At 43.3% G+C, this 22,804-nt stretch overlaps 1 protein-coding gene and 1 pseudogene across 1 annotated transcript in view; one reads left to right on the top strand and one right to left on the bottom strand.

The window, feature by feature from the left end:
- The window catches only part of Pde6b (phosphodiesterase 6B), a 44,022-nt gene extending 21,527 nt beyond the window's left edge, over positions 1-22,495 (bottom strand). The window contains exons 1-3 of the mRNA XM_021162152.2: positions 22,028-22,495; positions 6,365-6,517; positions 5,668-5,757 (exon numbers count right to left, since the gene is read on the bottom strand). Coding sequence (XP_021017811.1) covers positions 5,668-5,757; positions 6,365-6,517; positions 22,028-22,495 — 711 coding nt within the window. The remainder of the gene's footprint in view (positions 1-5,667; positions 5,758-6,364; positions 6,518-22,027) is intronic.
- Positions 17,219-17,366, top strand: LOC115031252 (U2 spliceosomal RNA; annotated as a pseudogene).
- Positions 22,496-22,804: the final 309 nt, after the last annotated feature.

The raw sequence follows: 22,804 nt of genomic DNA, 5'->3' as shown, positions 1-22,804 counted from the left end.
ACCGACTGCTCTTCCAGAGGTCCCGAGTTCAATTCCCAGCAACCTCATGGTGGCTCACAGCCATCTGTAATGGGGTCTGATGCCCTCTTCTGGTGTCTCTGAAGAGAGCAGTGGTGTACTCATATGCATAAATTAAATAAATAAAAAAGAAGTAAAATATTAAAATTAATATGAAGATTTTAAGTGCTTGTGGATTTTTTTCTGAGACAGTCTCATGTAGCCAAGGCTAGCCTCGAACTTGCTGTTTAGTCAAGGATCACCTTGAACTCCTGATCTTTCTGCCTCCACCTCCCAAGTCCTAGGTTTGCAAACTCGTCACACACGTCAGGCTGTACGCGGTGCTGGGAACTGAACCCAGTTGTCAGGCACGGTAGGGAAGCATTCTTACCAACTTACATCCCTAAAAGACTCACAATTTTTTTTAAAAGATTTATTTATTTATTATATGTAAGTACACTGTAGCTGTCTTCAGACACTCCAGAAGAGGGCGCCAGATCTCGTTACGGATGGTTGTGAGCCACCATGTGGTTGCTGGGAATTGAACTCTGGACCTTCGGAAGAGCAGTCGGGGTGCTCTTACCCACTGAGCCATCTCACCAGCCCCCCTTTTTTTTTCTTTTTTTTTCCACAATTTTTAAAATAATATTTTTTCCAAGTTGGTAGATAGATTTAGAAAAATCCAAGTTATACCAGCAAGCTATTCTACATATCTTGAAATCTTGACTATAAAGTCTATGTGGAAAGACAGAATACCCAGAATAGTCAACACAATTCTGAAAAGGGAAAACAGTATTGGTAGACTGGCATTATCATCCCCACGATTTTCTCTAGAACTACAGTGACTGATCAGAGAAAATCCCTGGAAAATTAAAAAGTAGATCTCCATAAATGTACTCAACTAACCCCTAACCCTCAACAACAAGGAAACACAATTCATAGAAAAAATGTTGTCTTTTCACAAATGACTAAGAGCTCGACATTCACATGCCAATGTGAATCTAGAGCCAGACTTTATAGTATTCATCAAACTAATAATGAGCCCTAAACTCAGAATTATTAAAGGAATTTTAGTCCAGCAACATGGCTGCTCTGGCAAGGGATCATATCCAAAGATATGCACATACATCAAGAATTACAGTATAATCGGACTGAAATTAAGACACACCCTTAGTAGTGAAATTCACACACACGTTTAATCCTTAACAATGAAGGTAAGGTTGGTTTGTAGAAGGAAGCAGCCAGTTCAAAAGTGATGTTTGATTGATGGACAGATAAAGTGATGAATCACAGAAGGATTTGACAGAATGAGTTAAAGATAGGATGTGTTCAACTCACATGGAAACAGCAGAGAAGGAGAGGCTGCTTAAGAGCAACAAGAGAGAAAAAAGCTGGAGTGGTGAGGTGATGTGTGTATAGCAGTTTGGGCAGGACAGTTTACAGACACAAGTTAGATACAGTGAAGGCAGAACAAGCCAGAGAATGAGAAGGAGCCAGAAGATTAGAACAGATTGTCAAAGTTAGTATGAGGCCAAGCAGAGCAAAATTCAGTCAGAAGCCAGGAGAAGCCAGATTGGATCAGTTAGCTTGTAAGATTAGATGGTAAGGAGGCTAGAAGTTTTCAGGCCTAGGCTTGGGATAGTTAGTGCAGAGGAAGAAACTCTCTGGCCTCAACCAAAGCCGTGTATTCACAAAGCATGGGCACAGCTCTCATCTCTTCCCTTTATCCAAGGAAATAAAAACATTTACATTTATAAGAATCCAAGACTCAAACTCCTAGAACATGACCTGAAAGACAACCTGGGTGATCTTCGTTTTAAGGATGAGGTTTTAGGTATAACAGTCTATGAAGAAGACTATAATAAACTGGGGTTATAAAAATGCCAAACTTCTGTTTTGCCATATGTATTATTAAGAGAATGAAAAGGCAAGCCACACTCAGGGAGAAAATACATGGAAAATGCACTTCTGGACTAACATCCAAAATACATATGAACGTGTTCCTTTTTGTTATTGTTGTTTGAGACATGGTATTTCTATAAAACCCTGGCCTAGTCAGGACTTACTATGTTTACTGTGTAGACAAGCATGGTCTGAAACTTGAGGGTGATCCTCTTGAATCTACCATCTCAATGTTGGGATTATATACCTTGCACCACATTGTGTGTGTGTGTGTGTGTGTGTGTGTGTGTGTGTGTGTGTAATGTGTATGGGCATATATCTGTTTGTAGATATGTGCATATGACAGCATGATTATGTGAATGCAGGTGCCTACAGAAAGCAGAGGCATTGTATTCCTCTAGAGGTGAAATTATAGGCAGTTGCAGGCTGAACTCAGGCTGTCTGAAAGAGCACTGCTTATTTTTAGCTATTGAGGTATCTCTCTAGCCATATATATATATATATATATATATATATATATGTATATACATATACACACATATACATACATACACACACACACACATATCCATCCTTAAAACTAAACACAAAAGGATGTAGACCAAGAGCATCTAACTGTACTATGCACCTTTGGGGCATGGAGAAAGTACTGATTTATTTTTAGGGCAGCTGGCAAAGGGGGTGGCATAATCTCTGTGCTCTGATTTTTTTCAAGGGAGTGAAGATTAGAATCCCTGATTAAAAATTCTCACATTTAGCAAGTGGGTGGTAGATGAGAAGAGCCAGGAGTCTCTCTGTTGAGGGTACATACCAAAAAGGATCTTCATGGCAATAGAACGGGGCTAGGGACATCAACCAGAAGTTATGTTTAATTTTATACCAGTATGGTGTTATATGAGATATACCTACTGTGCATGCACACATGTTAGCACATGTGATCTTCCTTTGCTGGGTAAGAGGAGATTGGAGCAACAAAGACTATAACAATACTCAGATCTTAGCTTTCAATAGAGAGTTCTAATACATGGGAGATGATGGGTTCTAGGACTAGGGCAAGAAGCATCCTGGAGAAGCCTGGGACTCCTACAGTGATGAAATGTGTTAAAAGACACTGGAGCCAGCTGAAGGGCCAGGGCTAAAACAGTTTGTGGAATGTAGTGAATACTGGATTGCCACCTAAAGCAGAAAACAAATACCCATGAATCTAGACATGAATCAATTATTAAGCAAATTAATAAATGAGTACAAATTTTATAGATGTTCCACTCCAAAGGAGGAGAGTACCTCCCATTCCTTTTTATGGTATGAGCAATGATTTCCTTCAGAAAGGAAAGGAAAGAAGGTCAGGTGACTTTAAGGTGGGATGGAAACTGTTTCCTGGTTTCTGGAGAGCCCTATGGTGGCACCCCACTGTGATGCAATGGAAAGGCTTTAAGACTCTAAAACCCAGTGACCCAAGTCTGATCACAAGAATGACATCAGAACAATTCAAAAAACATGAACCCTGCTAGCTAGGTTTCTCTTCAAGTCATAGGAAACAAGCTGACAGGACAAACTTTCTCAGACAAGAGGGGTCTGAGGAGATATGACAACTGTGGGATTTGGGATGGCATTCTGGGACAGAAGGAAAAAGAAAAAAACTAAGGAAATCTCAATCGAGTGTAGTCTTTAACGATGTTGTTAGTCCGTGCTGGTTCATTAGTTGTGGCAGCAATGAAAGATGTCAAAATGGAGAAACTTCTTGTTGGTGAGGGCTATACAAATTTGGCTCAACTTTGTAACTCTAAAACGGTCAGAAAAGAGACTATAACATGATATAATGGGGCTAGTAAGATGACTCAGTGGGTAGGGATACTAGTCACTTACATGTGACCTGAGTTTGATCTGCTGAACTCATATGATGGGAAGAGAAAAAAAACAACTCGTTAAGTATTTCTCTGATCTCTCTACTCAGGCCATGGCGTGTGCCCACCCCCACAAATAACAAACGGAAAGCAAAAACAACAACAGGAAACAATAACATGCAAAAATTGGATGGAATGTCCAGAATAAGCAACTGTGGGTTCTGCTGGAGCAACCACTGCTATGAATTAGCATTACTCAATTTCAAATAGACACAAATAACCACATCATGAGGGGAATGGGTTAATTCTGAGGTCCCAGAAGCCACTCAGGAGGGTGGAGGAAGGGCAGGGAGAGCAGCGGCTTTCTTTAACTGAAGACAGACCTATGTATGTAGGAGAGGAAGGCTGGGTAGCAGATAGGACAGCTTCCACTTCTATCAAGAGAATAACTGATGGCAGGCAGGAAGTGGGCAGTGCAGAACACTTGGGCACAACCTGGTGTGGTGGTTTGAGTAAGAGTTGGCCCCCATAGGGCCACATATTTGAATGCTTAGTCATCAGGAAGTGGCACTACTTGAGAAGGAGGAAGTGTATCACAGCCAGGCCCAGTATGGCTCTCTTCTCCTGATGCCTGAGGATCCAGACTTGTCCAGCCCCATGTCTGCCTGTGTGCCACCATCCTACCTGCCACGATGGTAGTGGACTAAACCTCTGAAATGGTAAGCAAGTCCCACTCAGTGCTTTCTTTTCTAAGAGTTGCCATGGGCATAGTATCTCTTCATAGCAAGAGACCTGACTAAGACGTTAGGATGGAAGATGGGAAGACAGAGGCTGGAAAACAAAGAGAGCTGGCCTCTGCAGCTGTGTGGGAGCAGGGATGAGTATGTATGATGTATATGTGTGATTTGTGTCTGAAATGAAGATGGTGAGGTTATGTGTGGCGTTTTGATGGTGTGGAACAGACAATAAGTGTATTGCATGGGGTGTGGTTCTGTGCTGTGTGTGTTGGGGTGAATTGTGGGTGGCTTATTTCTGGTGTATGTATGTGTGTGTGTGTGTGTGTGTGTGTGTGTGTGTGTGTGTGTGTGTGCATGTGTATGTCTGTTATGGGCTATGGGGCATGTAGTGGGTTTGGTGGAGGGCTAAAGATCCCTAAAGCACCTTTCTCTACTTTTTCTTCTGACAGTACAATGAAGATTGAGAACTACAAAGACCACTTGCCTCTGTGACCCCCTTCGACAAGCCATTATTCCCTCTTTCCCTCTCCAATCAGCCTGTCATCATTTCCCCTCTCTTAGCCCATGTGCCCCTCTCTCAGAATGGTCTGAGCTTCTTGCCTGCAGTCCTGACTCCTAGTCAGCCTACCTTACTGGTCTTGCCATCACCACAGTCCTTTGACAGCCCTAACTAGTCAGGACTCTCTATTCTATGGCTCCTGCCCGACTGAAGCACCTGTTTGTGGTCCTCCTCTCTCAGATCTTGCTTCCCTACCTCACTCATCTCTCTCAGCCTCACTCTTCCTCCCTCCCCTCAATGTCATGCCTCGGTACTTTATGCAGGGCCAAGTTGTAACTGAACTTGGTATTTGTCCTGCACTCCTATTGCTATATAGACTATAATTCGGTTGATCAATGGAGGCAGGCTCTGCCTTGAACTTGAAGTATCTGTACAGAGATCTCTTGGCAAGTGACCATTACCACATGGACATAAACTATCAAGATGTGCTCACAACCTGCCTGCCTAGGTGAGTACAGCACCCCTGCTCCTACTCAGTTTTGTACCTATGAAATGGATGGAAACATCGGGTTCTCTCAGGCTAGAGTCATGCTTTGACTAGACATCACAGTGTCTTGACCATTCATGAAGACAAAACAGCCTATGAGTGTAGAAGGCTGGGAAAGGATCAGCCAGAGCATACAGGTACCTGGCCTCTGCGTGTCTCACAGTTGTGGAGGTAGCTTAGGTGATAGATCTTCAGGTTTAATGTAGCAAAATTCAGGTACTTCGTGAAAACCTGAAACAGCAATTATAAGAGCATGAGTCAGAAATCCAGATGTTCAAGGACATATGTATAGAAAAAAAAGCATACCAGAAATCTAGATGTTCAAGGACACATGCATAGAAGGGAGGCATACCAGAAATCCAGATGTTTAAGGACACATGTACAGAAGAGATGCATACTCCAAAGGTCTGGAGGAAGTACCACACACATGCAAGAATACTGGTAGACTATACTTAGTACTCATGGGTGTGGACTTGCACACAAAGGTTCAGTCCTGTGGGGCAGGGACATGGATCACACACAAAGGGACACGACTTACATACACACAGATGAACAGCTGGGGCATAGCTCACACACAGAGATAAATAGAGACACACAGAGATTTGAAGAATCTCTGTGAGGGTGTGACTTACGCCTCTGGATAAGCACAGCTCACACACTCAGATTAACAGAGGGACATAACTTAGACCTAGACTTGTCAAGGGGCATGGCCCACATAACCACATGAGAGAGAGATAGTGGCATTCAGATGAGCAAAGGCATGCTGGGACAAATGCAGACACACACATGGGCAAACCCATGGGGAGAGCTGAGTGTTTAACAACTCCTGGACACTCACATCTTCATCTTCACTCGTGAAGCATGGGCCATCCAGTTTATTCACTGCCATGATCACAGCCACGACATCTTTGCCATTCATGATTGGTGTGGACAAAATGTTCTTTGTCACATAGTCGGTGAGCTCATCGGCGAATGAGCTGAAGTGGGGACACTGTGGTGGGAAGAGAGAGGTTATTGCTATGGTCGGCAGTGTGGTGCTTCCAGGTTTTTACAGAGGGGCTCTGCTTAGGTGGCCATCATTTAGACTAGTGCTGTGATGCCAAGTAGCCCTACCTCTGAATGCAGGACACAGTCTCTGGGCAGAGAGAGAGAGAGAGAGAGAGAGTTCACCCTGTTCCTGGGGTTCTACTAAGCTCACCTAACCTCTGATTCCTAAGAAGTCTTTCAAGTTTTCCAAATAGCCCCTACAAAGTTCTAGAGCACCTGTCTTCTTTTGGGCAAAGTTGGCCTCCTGAATGCTCAAGTCTGCCCCGCTGCCCCTACCTTCAGAACTTCTAGCCCAGGTGACTATCTCCTTCCTCCAACGCCTCCAAACCTGCTGCACACTCTTCCTGGATAAGTATGACTGCATGAAGGATGGACTCATTGTGATTGGTAGCTTGTTATGAGACACTATTACCAAGTACAAATTGGCTGGGGAGCTGAAGTCGGGAGTTTCCTATTTCTTGGGATCTATCCACCAACCCTGCACTTGAGCTCTGCTCTACCATGAGACTTTGTGACATGGTGAGTTTGCCCATCTCTGATCTCAGGGAGGATTCAAGGAGGGCTCATAAAGGACTCCCACACCTACAACCCCAAGATACAAAAGGAATCCTGCTTCTGAAGTTAGTTCCACCTCTGAAAGGAACAGGTTATTCGAGCTAGGTTCAGGATACTAGGTTAGAGTCGGATAGCTCCCAACAGACATGACCCTGCCTTACTCTTTGCTTTCTGGTCATTCTTTTATTTCCATGAGACTAAAGCAGCCTGGCATAGTGACTGGGGTGAAAGGCTGTGACTTTGGCCTCTCTTCAGGGCCTGTCTTAAAAAGTTGGAGCAGTTCTATGTCCTTCCCACTCCTGTTCAGTGGATGAAGGATGACTATCAATACCTTCGACATGTCCCACTGTTAGAAGAGATTTTCTTTTTTTTTTATTTATTTATTTTATTTTATTTTTTTATTTTATTATTTTTTTAATTTTTAATATTTTTTATTACATATTTTCCTCAATTACATTTCCAATGCTATCCCAAAAGTCCCCCATAGCGCCCCCCACTTCCCTACCCACCCATTCCCATTCTTTTGGCCCTGGCATTCCCCTATATTGGGGCATATAAAGTTTGCAAGTCCAATGGGCCTCTCTTTCCATTGATGGCCGACTAGGCCATCTTTCAATACATATGCAGCTAGAGACAAGAGCTCCGGGGTACTGGTTAGTTCATCATGTTGTTCCAACTATAGGGTTGCAGATCCCTTTAGCTCCTTGGGTACTTTCTCTAGCTTCTCCATTGGGAGCCCTGTGATACATCCAATAGCTGACTGTGAACATCCACTCCTGTGTTTGCTAGGCCCCGGCATCATCTCACAAGAGACAGCTATATTTGGGTCCTTTCAGCAAAATCTTGCTAGTGTATGCAATGGTGTCAGCGTTTAGAAGCTGATTATGGGATGGATCCCTGGATACGGCAGTCTCTAGATGGTCCATCCTTTCATCACAGCTCCAAACTTTTTCTCTGTAACTCCTTCCATGGGTGTTTTGTTCCCAATTCTAAGAAGGGGCACAGTGTCCACATTTTGGTCTTCATTCTTCTTGAGTTTCATGCGTTTAGCAAATTGTATAGAAGAGATTTTCTTATATGTACTGAAGACCATGCATCTTGCAGCCCTGTGGTTTGTCATAATTCTCCATAGCTCAGCTCTATGAGCAACTTGAAAATTTCCCTGCTGGCATTCTGTCTCCTTGGTAGCAGGTTAGCAAGGCCACAGTTTTAGCTATAGGAGCCTACTAGGAGTCTGATGATTGGGCTATCCTCCCAGAGGGATGGAGGTGACTAAAATCAACTCTTCCCCTTCCCTCTCTCCTGGTTCTTGGAGAAGCAGCCCCCACCTGACTGCCATGTGGTGCTAAGCTGGAGATAAATCAACCTATGAATGATAGCAGAGAACGAAGATGAGCAGCAAAACCTGACAGAGATAACATTACTGGGATATATATTAATATCTTGTCACAGAAGATCACCAATTTTTTTCTGGCTAAATCATGGGTATGAGGCTTTGGTCATGTGGTACATCCTTCCAAGGAAGGAATTTACCTGGATGTCTTTGTCTCTGGGCATATCCTGGGTAGCTCCACATTATTGCCACTGTGGCTCTTGTATACCTGGTGATTTGCACACACCTATCTTCTGACTATTAGTGCTAGAGGCTAATCCTGATCTGCAGGTTGCTTCTAGAGCAGTCTTGAAGCACTATACAAAGGCATAACGAAGTGTTCCTACACAGAGCAGGAAATTGCCTTCAGATGATATGCATAGATCTTTACACTTACTCTCATCTGATGCATACAGGTACACAATTTGATCCTCAAATGGGTCACATAGGTTCATATAGCTGACTCTTAGGTTAGTAGTTCTCAACCTGTGGGTCATGAACCCTTTGGGAATTGAATGACCTTTTCACAGAGGTCACATATCAGATATTCTGAATATCAGATATTTATATTACAATTTATAACAGTAGCAAAATTACAGTTACAAAAGAGCAACAAACATAATCTTATAGTTGGGTTCACCATAACATGAGGAACTGTATTAAAGGGTTGCAGCATTTGGAAGGTCAAGAACGTCTACTCTTAGATGAAGTACATTTGATTCTCAGATGAAGCCCACAAATCTACAGATGTGGCCTTCAGAGAATGTACACGACACACAAGTCTCATTTTGCTTTTCTTACTAGCTTGATTTCTACCACATTTCAACCCACATTTGACACCTCACTTTATTGCCCATTTCTATCTATACATTGTCTAAATCTCATTTTGTAAATAAAACTGCAGAACAGCCTGGGACCTCCCTATCTCTTTCTCTTGGCCTGCTCTCCACTCAGGAAACTCACCTATTTGTTGCTCTCTTTCCATATTTCCTTCCCCTGCTGGGAATGAACTATTATCAAAGCTATGGTTTTAAAATGCTCTCAAGGATGCTATGTCTTTGGTTGGGCTTTTAAATGCCCTCAATAGCTCTTCAACCTCAGCCTGGCCCTATAAGTCCCCCATGTAGATGGTGTTCCTTCAGCCTTTGGCCTCACTTCTAGACCTCTAGAGGCTAATCCTTTCTATGTATGTGATGTAAATGTGCATTCCACATTGAGGATTGACATGTAGCCCTGCAGCTCCCAGACATCCTCTTTGTCATCCTGTGGCTTCAGGAACTTCTGGGGGCTTCCTCCTGCCTTTCTTGTCCATTCCACTGTCTTCCCAGGGCTTCTTTGCTTCCATAGTTTCCTGCTTAGAATATCTGACAGCCTTAAAAGTGAGCAAAGGTGGCAGGTACTCAGGCCCTAGAGACTCTGAGTTTAACTCTTCACTGCCAAGTTATAGATGCATATGTATCACAAATACAGTGGGCTTCTGAGACAGTTCTTTCCAAGAAGACTTCTGCAAGATCCACTTCTCTATGCCCATTGTCTAGGCCAAGACCCTTTCTATTCTGCTGACCCTTAACCATATGCATCCCTCCTCTACCTCAAACATCTCTGGGGCTCCTGAGCCCATGGCCCAGACATCCTAGCTTCCTTTAGTAGCTGGGAGAAATTTATAGGGTGAATCAGCTTTGTTTATTGCTGTCCAGAGGAGTGCCTTTGCCTTCCTCTAGAACTGTTTCAGATGAAGTCCTCTAGAGAAGGACACACAGAACCAGGTTAAAACAATCAAACCTTCCAGTCCCTTCCTGGACAACCTAAAGTGAATGTTATCATTTATTATCACTCTGTTATAATGCTATATTCTCCACCCCAGAGCCAGTCCCATCCACCCTTCCTGAATATCCAGTGTATGAGGAGGCATGATCTTGAGCTACATCTACTCAGGGATGTGCTGCATCTCCAGGCAATCTAATCTTTCCAGGAGAAATATACATGACATCAACCACAAAGCTCCTCATTTCAGAGACACTGTTTTAGTAGCAATCCCCATGTTCCCCTTGTCTGTCGTGAACAGCAAACCTCTCTGCACTCTTGCTGTGCTTGGGACAGAATCCCAAGGCCTTCTGCACATCAGACAAGTGCTTTATTACTGAGCCACAGTGCCAACCCTGCCTTTACTCTCCCATTTTTCGGGGCACGCTCCCATCATGTTCAGCTACATTTTTTTGTTTTTGTTTTTGTTTTTGTTTTTGTTTTTGTTTTTGTTTTTCGAGACAGGGTTTCTCTGTGTAGCCTTGGCTGTCCTGGAACTCACTTTGTAGACCAGGCTGGCCTCGAACTCAGAAATCCACCTGACTCTGCCTCACAAGTGCTGGGATTAAAGGCGTGCGCTACCACCGCCCAGCTACAATTTTTAAAAAGATGTATTTATTTTATGCACACCAGAAGAGGGTATTGGCTCTCATTACAGATGGTTGTTAGCTCCCATGTGGTTTCTGGGAATTGAACTCAGGTCCTCTGGAAGAACAGTCGGTGAGCCATCTCTCCAGCCCAAAGATTTATTTATTTATTTTATGAATATGAATATACTTTCATCCTCTTCAGACACACCAGAAGAGGGCATCAGATCCCATTACAGATGGTAAGAAGCCACCGTGTGTTTGCTTGGAACTGAACTCAGGACCTCTCGAAGAGTAGCCAGTGCCCTTAACTGCTGAGCTATCTTTCCAGTCCTTGTCCAGCTACATTTTAATCTTACCATGTCTTGTACTCAGGATGGAGTTCTGATCTGGTTCCATGGCTGATTGAACCCCACCCCCATCCCCCAGTGAGAAGCTACTCTAGGGAAGGGACCAGGGATATATAGTGTCCTGGGTCAAGCCTTCTGTGACATTTAGGAGATGACAAATAGGAGTAGAGATGAGAGACCATGTGCACAGAACTAGGGGCTCTCATGTCTTTGGTAAAGATAGGGGCAGAGATCTCTGGAGATCATAAGCTTTGGTCTGATTTCTGTTCTGAGGCTTTTGTTGTGCCATGGCTTAGCTTCATCATTCTTTGAGCCTTTCAGAGCCTTGTACCCTGTTGTTCTGGCTATAAAGTTATGTTGTTGCTTCTCCCTGGCCATGCAGGTACCAGTACTGCTCAGTAGCACTTGTCCACTCACTGACTCACCTATCTACCCGTCCATCCACTCATCCTTCTACCCACTCACCTATGTATCACCCCTCACCCATTTACCTATAGTCATTTACTCACCCAGCCTCCCTAAGAAACATCTATTTGTTTGCTGTGGAGGTCGTGGGTGTTAGGGACCTGAAACAGATGATGTAGAACAGACTAACCTTTAACTTACAGAAATCTGTATGCCTCTGCCTCCTAAGGACTGGGATTAAAGTTGTGTGCCACTATGCCCAGCGTCAAACAGTGATATCATCAATTCCAGCTCACCAATCCTACTTCTGGGGTTGTCATTTCTGAGTGAGGACTCCTCACAGAATCTGTGCCCAATTTTCTCTTGATCTCTTATAGCTTAAGCTTAACTTCATCTAATCAGGACCCAAACTGTAGGTAACCCACTAGCACCAAGATTTACAGATAAAAAATATGATCAGTGGGTACAGTGTTATGTTATCTCATTGAACATTACCCCCAGCACCCAACCCAGCCCAATTAAAGGAAGACTTTGAATTTTATTTCTCTCTCTGATTATGTAGTCTCTCTCTCTCTCTCTCTCTCTCTCTCTCTCTCTCTCTCTCTCTCTCTCTCTCTCTCTCTCTCTGTGTCTGTGTGTCTGTGTCTGTGTCTGTGTCTGTGTTGTGAACCTGGGATTTTTCTACCTTGGATTTTAAGAGCTGAATTTTTAATTGGCTTAGAGATAAATGAATCCTCATAAATTGAGTACACTTAAGCTTGCTAAAAATATGTAAATCCAGGAGCTTTTTCATTCACATGATTTAAATAAATCTTTGATAAATAGGCTGATTGAAAACCTGTTGGTGAAACATAATTTAAGTCTTCAGAGTGGTCTGCACATTTTCATCTGGGTTTACTACTTTATGTAGGTTTGACACAGAAGGAAACCTTAAACTGTAAAGGTACACCCAGGGAAGGAGTTACAGAGACAAAGTTCGTAGCTGTGATGAAAGGATGGACCATTTAGAGACTGCCGTATCCAGGGATCCATCCCATAAGCAGCTTCTAAACGCTGACACCATTGCATACACTAGCAAGATTTTGCTGAAAGGACCCAAATATAGCTGTCTCTTGTGAGATGATGCCGGGGCCTAGCAAACACAGGAGTGGATGTTCACAGTCAGCTATTGGATGTATCACAGGGCTCCCAATGGAGAAGCTAGAGAAAGTACCCAAGGAGCTAAAGGGATCTGAAACCCTATTGTTGGAACAACATGATGTACTAACCAGAACCCCGGAGCTCTTGTCTCTAGCTGCATATGTATCGAAAGATGGTCTAGTTGGCCATCAATGGAAAGAGAGGCCCATTGGACTTGCAAACTTTATATGCCCCAATATAGGGGAATGCCAGGGCCAAAAGAATGGGAATGGGTGGGTAGGGAAGTGGGGGGCGCTATGGGGGACTTTTGGGATAACATTGGAAATGTAATTGAGGAAAATATGTAATAAAAATATTAAAAATTAAAAAAAAAGAAAGAAAGTCAATGGTTACAGTTATTTTAAGCTTTATTTATGTCTTTGAATTACTGTTCAAGGCAACATATACTTAACAGTGGAGTGTATCATATAAATACATTTTTAAAGATTAAAAATGTGTCTGACTTCAAAAAAAAAACTGTAAAGGTATCTGTGTGCGTAGATCTTTGATGAATGAGGGTAATATAATATCATTGGCCTAATTAAAGCTAACATATCCTTTGTTGTCAACATTAAGTATAATACAGATCTGACTTTTTCTCTGTTACATGATTAAGATCATAAGTTATGGAATTGTGACCCAAGAATATGTGAACGTGATATACAAATATGCCCACTGCACTTAGTATCAAAGCACAGCACAGTCATAGGGCAGTTCTTTAACAGGAAGATAAAGGTTGGGCCTCAGGAACAGAGGTGTGGATCTGGGGAAGAGGGGAGGAGGGAGAGGACTGGGAGAAGTGGCGGGGGGTGGGGGGAACTGCAGTTGGGATATATTGAAACCCAGCAAAACAACAACAAAAGATGAGCCTTACACTAGACTGATATCTCAGTTGTCATAAGCAATTTAGATTTAAGAGCTAAAAATAAATAAATTAGGTAAAAGTAAATAAATAATTAATTCCAACTTTCAATATAATTCCAAAATTACATTATGCTACCTGGAATTAACTGACACTCATGTGATGTCCAAGTCACTTTTGAGTAACTTAAAACACATCAATTGCTCTATGAGGAAACATGTTTTTGGATACTCTAAAATTTAATTTCCTTAGCTGGTGAGATGGTTCAGTGGGTGAAGGTGTTGGCTAACAAGCCTGACCATCTGAATTTGATCCTTGGAACCCACATGGTGGAAGGAGACACTGATGCCTACAAGTTGTTCACTGGTCTTCACCATTTGTGAACATGCACTCCTGCATCGTGTGTGTATGTGTGTGTGTGATCATGTGCGCCTGCTTGCAAGCAGATGCACATACACAATAAATGGTTTTATAAGACTCACAAAGTATGAGTACATGGTAGACAGCTGAAATATTTTATTTCATAGGTTTCTCTTTAGTTCAGTAGAAATTAAAGTAAGAGTAAAGTATCTTAGTTATACAGAGTTTTATCTGCAAAGGATACCAAAAGAAAGAGCTTTTTGTATGAGAAAGAATTTTGTAGGAGGACTAAGAGTTAAAATAGTCCGTAGGCTTTTGATGGACTAATCTTACAAATGAACTTTGTGTCAACAGGTGGGCTGTCATTAAAACATTGATTGATTTCCCTAAAATACATCATTGTTATGCAAACATAAAACCAGAGTCTAACCTACCGTGGTAAAACAAACAAATTTCTAGAACTATTGATTTGATTGGTACAAATTTTCAAGAGGTGACTGTTCTCAGCTCTGAATCGTTGCTTAAAATTTCAGCCATTTTCTACCTGCAGCTTTCCCTGCCCTGAAGTTTCTGTTTAAGTTCCTAACTAACACGGTGACTGACTCCACTTCCCCATCAGCTCTGATGATCCCCACCACCACCCAATTCTGACTGCTATTGTAGCGGGGTGCTAAAATTGTTTGTTTTAAAGGTCCAGAATGAAAGCCGGGCGGTGGTGGCACATGCCTTTAATCCCAGCACTTGGGAGGCAGAGGCAGGTGAATTTCTGAGTTCGAGGCCAGCCTGGTCTACAGAGTGAGTTCCAGGACACCCAGGGCTATACAGAGAAACCTTGTCTCGAAAAACAAACAAACAAAAAAAGGTCCAGAATGAAAGGTTTTCTTTGGGGCTTCCCTAATATGTTTGAGCCCTGTATAACAAGACAGTTCCACCACGCCCCTGTTCAAGGCAACTAATCGTGGTCTGCATCCTTGGTAGCATGATGTCCACACAGATGATGTTGCACAGATGTAGCTTGTATAAACTCCTCCAGCATCTGACGGTTTCCACACTGGTCCACCAGGGATCTTTCAAGCTGTTCTCAATTGCTTCCCTTTAAAATGTAACCAACTTCATAGCATCTTTCTCTCTTTTCATAACTTCTCTAGGAAACATAGGTCTTATATTTTGTGAAGACAATCCCCCCCCCCCGTGTGTGTGTGTGTGTGTTTTGGTTTTCTATTACATAGGAAAACAGCTTTTAACAAGGTTTGTTGTTGTTTTGAGACAGGGTCTCTCTTGATCTTCATAGGGCTGTTTATCCAGGAACTCACTTCTTAGACCAAGCTGGCCTCAAGCTCAGAGATCTGACTCTCTGCCTCCTAAGTGCTGGGACTAAAGGCATGCGCCAACACTTCCAGTGGATATTTTTTTTGTCTTACTTGAAACATTGTTGGCTCTTAGATTCTTTCCTAGATTTAAGAAAACTTTCTTAAGCTCTATACAGCTTGTAGAAATGGAACAAAACACATTTTTATAAGCAATGGTGGAAGTGTTTCCTTTTTCCTTATTTGGGTCCTCCAAAATTGAAGAAGGACCTGTAGGTATTTCTATTTTCTTCTGATCCTGTGATTGTTTTGCATAGAGTCAGCAAAATGTGTTCTCATAGAAGTTGTCTTGAAACTGAATGACACATTTTAAACTGTGCACAGAATTCTGGCTTTGAGTGCCCTACTTTTCTAATTACCAAGTTATAATAGTGGGTCTGGGGACCAGGGGATTGGGGAATACTGCCTCTTGGCTTTCTTGCTTCAAGGTTCGTATGTCTGAGATTATTTATATGAGAAATCATTTCTCTAATTGTATTTGTATAAGTCAAATTTGATAAAATGAAACTTACCTAACAAGTCTTTTTGAAAAAAAATCAGAATTACTTCTAAAGAAAAAATATCTGTTATTATACTATAACTGCTCACTACCTTTTAATTTTCTTGCTACCTGTAGAGTAGACTAGATTCTAAATTCTTTTTTTTCCTATAATGTCTCAATACAGCTTTCAATTCTTGAGGTCAATAATTACTCTTTTCTAAAGATCTCCGGAGCTAGAGCAGTACCACTTGATGCAAATTTCAAATATAGAGTCTTGAAAATGGTCTGATGTCACAGGCAAAAGCAGGAATGGCAAAAGAGTATGAAAAAACTACAGTCAGAATAAGACTATATCATAAGTCTCTGACCCTTACTTTTCTTTGTTTGTGAGAAGGATGGTGATATTGTTAAGATATACATACAAGCCAGGCGTGGTGGCGAACGCCTTTAATCCCAGCACTCGGGAGGCAGAGGTAGGCGGATTTCTGAGTTCGAGGTTAGCCTGGTCTACAAAGTGAGTTCCAGGACAGCCAGGGCTACACAGAGAAACCCTGTCTCGAAAAACAAAACAAAACAAAACAAACCCCAGCCCCACAAAACAAGGGAAAGGCTCAGTTACTATAGTAAGTCCCACAAACTCCTCTGTGGTCATCTGACTTGTTTCATTGGTTACCCTTTGAGCTTAGGTTTGTGTAATAGATGCCAAACAACATTTTGCTTCACTCATAGACCTGCTCAGCAGTGATGAGAGAAGCCTCATCCTGCAGCAGATGGGAATAAACACAGAGACCCATAGACAGTGTGCAGGGGGAGAGGGAAAGGGAGAGGGGGAGAGGGCAGGGGAAAGGGAGGGGGAGGGAGAGGGAGAGGGGGAGGGGGAGGGGGAGGGGGAGATTGGAACACTCAGCTCTAAAGGGATGTTGCATCAAATCCCTCCCCTCAGAGCTCAGGAAACTCTGTGGAAGATGGGGTAGAAAGAGTGTAAGACCCAGAAAGGATGGTGAGCACCAAGGAGTTAAGACCTTCTAGACATAACAAGGCTGGCACACATATGAACTCATAAAGACTGTGTCAGCATACACAGTGCCTGTGTGGATCTCTTCCTGAGTGGGGTCCTTGAACTAAAAGGAGAAGAGGACACATGCCTTCATTCCTAACCCAGAAGCTATCTCCAATTGATAGCCACTTGCAAATGAAGATTATTTTTAGTTTTCTCCAAGGAAGTCTCACTGAGGAAACAGACTATTCTAGAGGTAGGCCCCACACCCAGCAGTAGATGGCCAGCAGAAAATGAACCCAACAGCTTCTTTGGAGGTTCTTTGTTATTGCTTCTCAGCCTTTCGGCTAAGATCAAGTGTGGAAGTTCTTTGTTTCATAAGGTTAAGTCAGGATATATATATATATATATATATATATATATATATATATATATATATTTAACCTTGCAGGTCCTTTACATATATATTATGACTTACAGTTTTGTGTTTTTATGGAATTCCTGTGTGTGCAAACACATGTGTCTCCGCATCTACATATATTCCTTATGTTTTTGGCTCTTTTTCTTCTTTCATTGTTTTGTCCTATTCATATTTGTTTTACTGTATTTTATTAAAAGTAAAATAATAGACTTTCTCCATTAAAAAAAACATGAAACGGAAGTTGTCATATTATTGTTAACAATACTTTGTATGGGGCTGGAGAGGTGGCTCAGCAGTTAAGAGCACCAACTGCTCTTCCAGAGGTCCTGAGTTCAATTCCCAGCAACCACATGGTAGCTCACAACCATCTGAAATGGGTTCCGATGCCCTCTTCTGATGTGTCTGAAGACAGTGATAGCATACTCATATAAATAAATCAATTTAAAACACTATAAAATAAAAATGCCCCAAACTTTGTATTGCTTATTTTTAAATTGTAGCTGCTGTCTGTCAAGAGTGGATAGAAATTTAGCATCTAACAAAACGACAGTTGACCCAGTGAGGTAATAGCCAGCGCCTGAAGAGATGGAGCTTCGTGACAGGGCAGGGCACTAGTCCTGAGAGCTTCACCCTCTGGCTTTCTGTTGGTTAAATAGGACTGAAATGGCCTTGGCACTGATGTCTAGCTATTAAACTCTTCTCTCAACAGCCAACCGACTCACCCCCACACACAGCCAATCAGTACAGGCCCCTCTCAGCATCAAGGGATACAATGTTATTTGGTCAGCAATGATTTGAAGAATGTTCTTGATCAGAGGGAAAAATATAAAAATGAATGATTAAAGGATGAAATAATTCTTATTAAATCCAAGAAATAATTGGATCTAGGATGTAATGAAAGGATGTGGGGGTGGGGAGCACACTCATGTTTGCTCCTCTGAATTAAATATTTTTTAAAGATATTTTGTTCTCTGTATAACTGCCCTGGTTGTTCTGAAACTTGCTCTGTAGACCAGGCTGGCCTCAAACTCATAGAGAACCACCTGTCTTTGCTTCCTGCATGCTGGGATTAAAGATGTGTGCCACCACCATCCAGCTGATAAATACTTTCTTTTTTTTTTTTTTTTTTTTTTTTTTTTTGGTTTTTTGAGACAGGGTTTCTCTGTGTAGCCCTGGCTGTCCTGGAACTCACTTTGTAGACCAGGCTGGCCTCGAACTCAGAAATCCGCCTGCCTCTGCCTCCCGAGTGCTGGGATTAAAGGCGTGCGCCACCACGCCCGGCTGATAAATACTTTCTTAAGGACTTTCCAAAGACCCCAGAGATATTTCTTCTGCCATACTTTCCAACATATGCAAAAATTTCAGTAGCAAAATCTATGGGGTTTTTTTGTTTTGTTTTGTTTTGTTGTTGTTGGTTTTTTTTTTGTTTTGTTTTTTGTTTTTTGTTTTTTGTTTTTTGTTTTTTTTTTTTTTTGAGCCAGGCTGTTACCATATAACCTTGGTTAGCCTGGAACCAGACAAAGTCCTGGGTTTAAAGACACGTACCACCACACCTACAGTTCTGGGAGTAAACACATGCACCACCACACCTACCCAAAGTTTATCTCTAATGGTCCCTAAGATCAAAACAATTCATTTAACACACCCTGAAGAGAATACCTGTCCTGCATGGGTGTCTCTACCAGTGAGTTGCTGACAGTTCCTGCCTTTGATCCCTAAGACCAATAAACTTTTTTATGGAAGTAACTTAATTTTTTTTTCTCTTTTGGCTTTGAAATCTTCCCCTTGCCCCAACTTCCTTAAATATGTTAATAGTTTGCCAGAACATAGGGATTCTCACTGCTATTGTCAAATAAATATCATTATTCTTTGGTGAATTTCTCTCCACTTGTACTTTGGATTGATATCATGTGCGCAGTCCTGGTTTCCTTAATGCTTAACAGACCTTTCCAGAAGACAGGCAAGGCAGGATCATGCCGTTTTGTTGAATTATGACACATTGAGAGCAAGTCAGAGAGCCCAGCTTCTATCTCCTGGGTTTTCTGGGCTTTTGGGTGTATGGTTTTGAAATATGAGGGCTTATTCTGTTCTGAACTGGTTACAATGACCTTGAGGTCTAGTGAAATATCTATTATTCAGGTTTTAGCCTCTGTTCCTCGGGCAAAGCTGTGACACTCACATATGAAGTTAGAGGGTCCTGAGAGAGATAGTCTCAGGCCATGGACTCAGGTCCTCTGCTCAGAGGTATGTCCCACACATTCCAATACTACCACATTCCCTACAGGCTGGATATATGAGCATAGCCTCAAACAGCCTTTCCCTCCACAAAGCCACATCCTGGGGCATGCTTCTGCTTAGAAGGGGACATGAGGCTTTGGACACATACATCGCATCAGAAATGTTAGCAGTCTGATACCCTCAATGCCAAGAACATAGACACTCAGGGCTCAGGGGAGCCATTTTCCCATGCTTCCTAATATTTGCTTTAGGCAGAGTGTATCTGTACTCTGTTTTGTGATCATGTCCTACCTGTGGGCATGTCCTACTTGTGTTCATGTTCTGCCTGTGCTCATGATCCTTGGGTCCTCAAGGTCTTCCTGTACTCCTGGTATACCTGTACCTATGTTCATGGTTTAAATGTGTTCAGTATCTGTTTTTGTTTAGGGTTTCTTTATGCTTAGTAGCAGTCTGGTGTGACTACTGCAGCTCCATGGTGAAGCAGACATCATTTCCCCAGCAAAAATTGGAGAGCAGTGTGTCCAGGTGCTGTGAGTGTCTATGTGCAACTAAAACTTTGTATTAGTCCCGTGTTGCTGTATCTACCACACTATAGAACAACACTGCAATCCACAGAGCCTACCATGTGGCTCGCCATTTGCAAGGAAAGCACCTAGTGTGTTGGGGAGACCCTGTGCTGACTGCCTCAGTTTCTCTGCTGAAAACCTGCATGTGAACCCAGTATTCTATCCTTGGCAATGCAGAGTGTCCTGATGCCACTGGTGGAAATATGGATTTTGCTGACTTTGATTGCTGACTTTGACAGTTACTCCTTTTCCCTCAGTCTGGGATCAATACAAACTAGCACAACCTGCAGTTTACAGAATCATCATGATAGTAGTAGACATGATGTGCCACCAAGAATGTATCTTTTAGGCCACAGAGTGACTATAAACCTTGGAGAGGGGTTGTAGGACATGGGTAGGCCTGGGAATAGAATTAAGGCAGAGAAATCTCTGGATGCTGAGGCAGAACACACCTCTGCACCGTAGCTGGAGAACACCCACCTCTGCCACTAATTAATTTAAGGCTCTGCAACTTCATCTTACCGCAGAGCAACATCACAGAGCAACTTTGGTGTGGGCAATAGAAAGGAGAGAACCTGCCCCAGGCTCAGGGCTACGTGTAGGCACTGCTTTGAGGATTCCCTGAAGGTGGGTGGGAGGGGGAAGAAAAGGGTAAGGTGGGAATGAATGAAAGAAGGCAGGAGAAAGTGTGAGAAAAATGAGGAAGGGTGGGTAGACCATGCATCCCAGAATTAATGCTCTGTCACAGCCTCCCCTATATACCAAATTTCTTGCTTTGTTGGTAATTTATGCTCCATTTGGCTCATGGATGACCCATTTCTTAAAAAGGAAGCAAAGTGAAGGCCAAGATAATCCTGCAGATTATTCTATTCAGGTCGCTGGGTAGGTGCCTGTTTATAACAGATAAGTATAAGAGGATTGCAGCACCCTCCTGCCCAACCTTCCCACTTGGCCAGGAGTGAAGGTAGCACACTGCCTCTGGGCAATCTGTCCAGGAGGGGACCTTCTCCCATTCTGGGATTCCCCTACTGCATGCGGTTGACCTATGTAGCAGGTGCTGAGGCCACCTGGGTAGCTTGGGGAAGAAAGGGGAAGAGAAACAGAACAGGCAAGGGAAGGAAGACTGTCCTCCAACCCTCTGTAGAGCTCCCTAATCCATGGAATACATTTTTGACCCTTTTCTGAGCTTCCCCGACTGTTGTTGCACCCATATCTAGGGGTACCTCACTCACTGTGTCCCACAGTGCTTCCCACCCATAGGAGCTCTTTCCTGGTTATACCTGCCACAAACCAGCAGCTTCCATGAAGTCTGTGTCAATAAATCCATTCCCATCCTGGACCCTGAATCTCTTGTAACTCCATTCCCATCCTCTCCTAGATCCCAGATCCTCTGTCCCCAGGACCAGCATGGTTTCCTTTGTGGGTAAAGCTGCTTCTGCCGTGGCTGGGGATTTGGGGCATCTGGCTTCAATACCAGCCCTGGCCTGATCACTTCAGACCTCTCTGCAGACAACCATAGTTATCCATGGAAGACTCTTCACACCTGTCGATCACTGAAGCTGCCCTGGGTCCTCACAGTGCTTAGCATGCATAAAGAAGACCTGACCTTAGCAAGGCCAGAGGCTGGGTCTGAAAAGCCTCCACAAGAACGTCTCTTAAATAGTGTTTCTGTGGCAATTAGGCAGTTTGCGGGAGAACAGGAGGGACACTTTAAAGCACTCTTGAAGCCCCCCCCCCTTTAAACTGGAAAAACTAGTCCTGGAAGGGAAAGACAGGAGGCTAAGCACGGTGAGGAGATAGGACAGGCAAGGGTGAGCTGCAAGGACCTTGGCCCTGGACCTGAAGTCCTTGCGAAATCTCTGGATGCTGAGGCAGAACACACCTCTGCACCGTAGCTGGAGAAACACCTACCTCTGCCACATCCTGCACGTTTATCATCTTCTTGGTCTGAGCCACATGGCCCACAATCCCAATGTCCAGTGGGAAGACGATCTCAGAGTCAGGGGGCACCAGGCAATCCTCCAGGAGGCTGTCAGGCTGCACGCTGAAGAGCCGCGTAGCAAGTTCAGCTATGCCATTGCGCTGGCGGTACATAAAGAGGCTGCAGCGGTCAGCATGCAGGATAGTGCAGAGGCGCCGCAGGATCTTGAAGACCACACGTTCCATATTGACACTCTCCTGCATGTCCTGCACCAGTTCAAAAAGTGCTGCACTCTCTTCCACCTGGCACAGCTCTCGCAGGCTGCCACAGTCTGCCAGCCAACCATCTTCACAGGCCCCTGCCACATTTTCAGGGTTCAGCTTCTTCCCAAAGTATTGATGGGCAAACGTGGGGTTCCCATCCAGGAAGCTGCGTACCTGTTCCTCACTGAGGCTCATGGTGTTCCTGCTGCTGTGCCCGGCGCTTTCTCCACCCCCAGGTACACATGGATTCTGCAAACTCTGTTGTCAGCAAAGTCTTTCTTAGTGATGATTAGGGAGCCCAGGGGAGGCAGCTGACTCATACCACCTGAGTGGCCCAGCCTCTCTCTGCTCAGAGACCCGGAAGTCCCAGCTCGCCTGAAAAAAAAATGGATATTTGGAATTGGGGTTTGGGGTAAAGCTAGGTGGGCTTCCTGCTTGTTACAGGAGTTATGGGCAGTTAAGAGAAGGAAAGTCATTTCTGATGAAACAGGCCCTGAGACTAGG

Source organism: Mus caroli, unplaced genomic scaffold (assembly GCF_978045245.1).
Source record: "Mus caroli unplaced genomic scaffold, Mus_caroli_1 scaffold_4, whole genome shotgun sequence".
NCBI classification, from domain to species: Eukaryota; Metazoa; Chordata; class Mammalia; order Rodentia; family Muridae; genus Mus; species Mus caroli.
The sequence above is the reverse complement of the archived record's forward strand: the minus strand, read 5'-3'. Positions and strand labels throughout refer to the sequence as shown.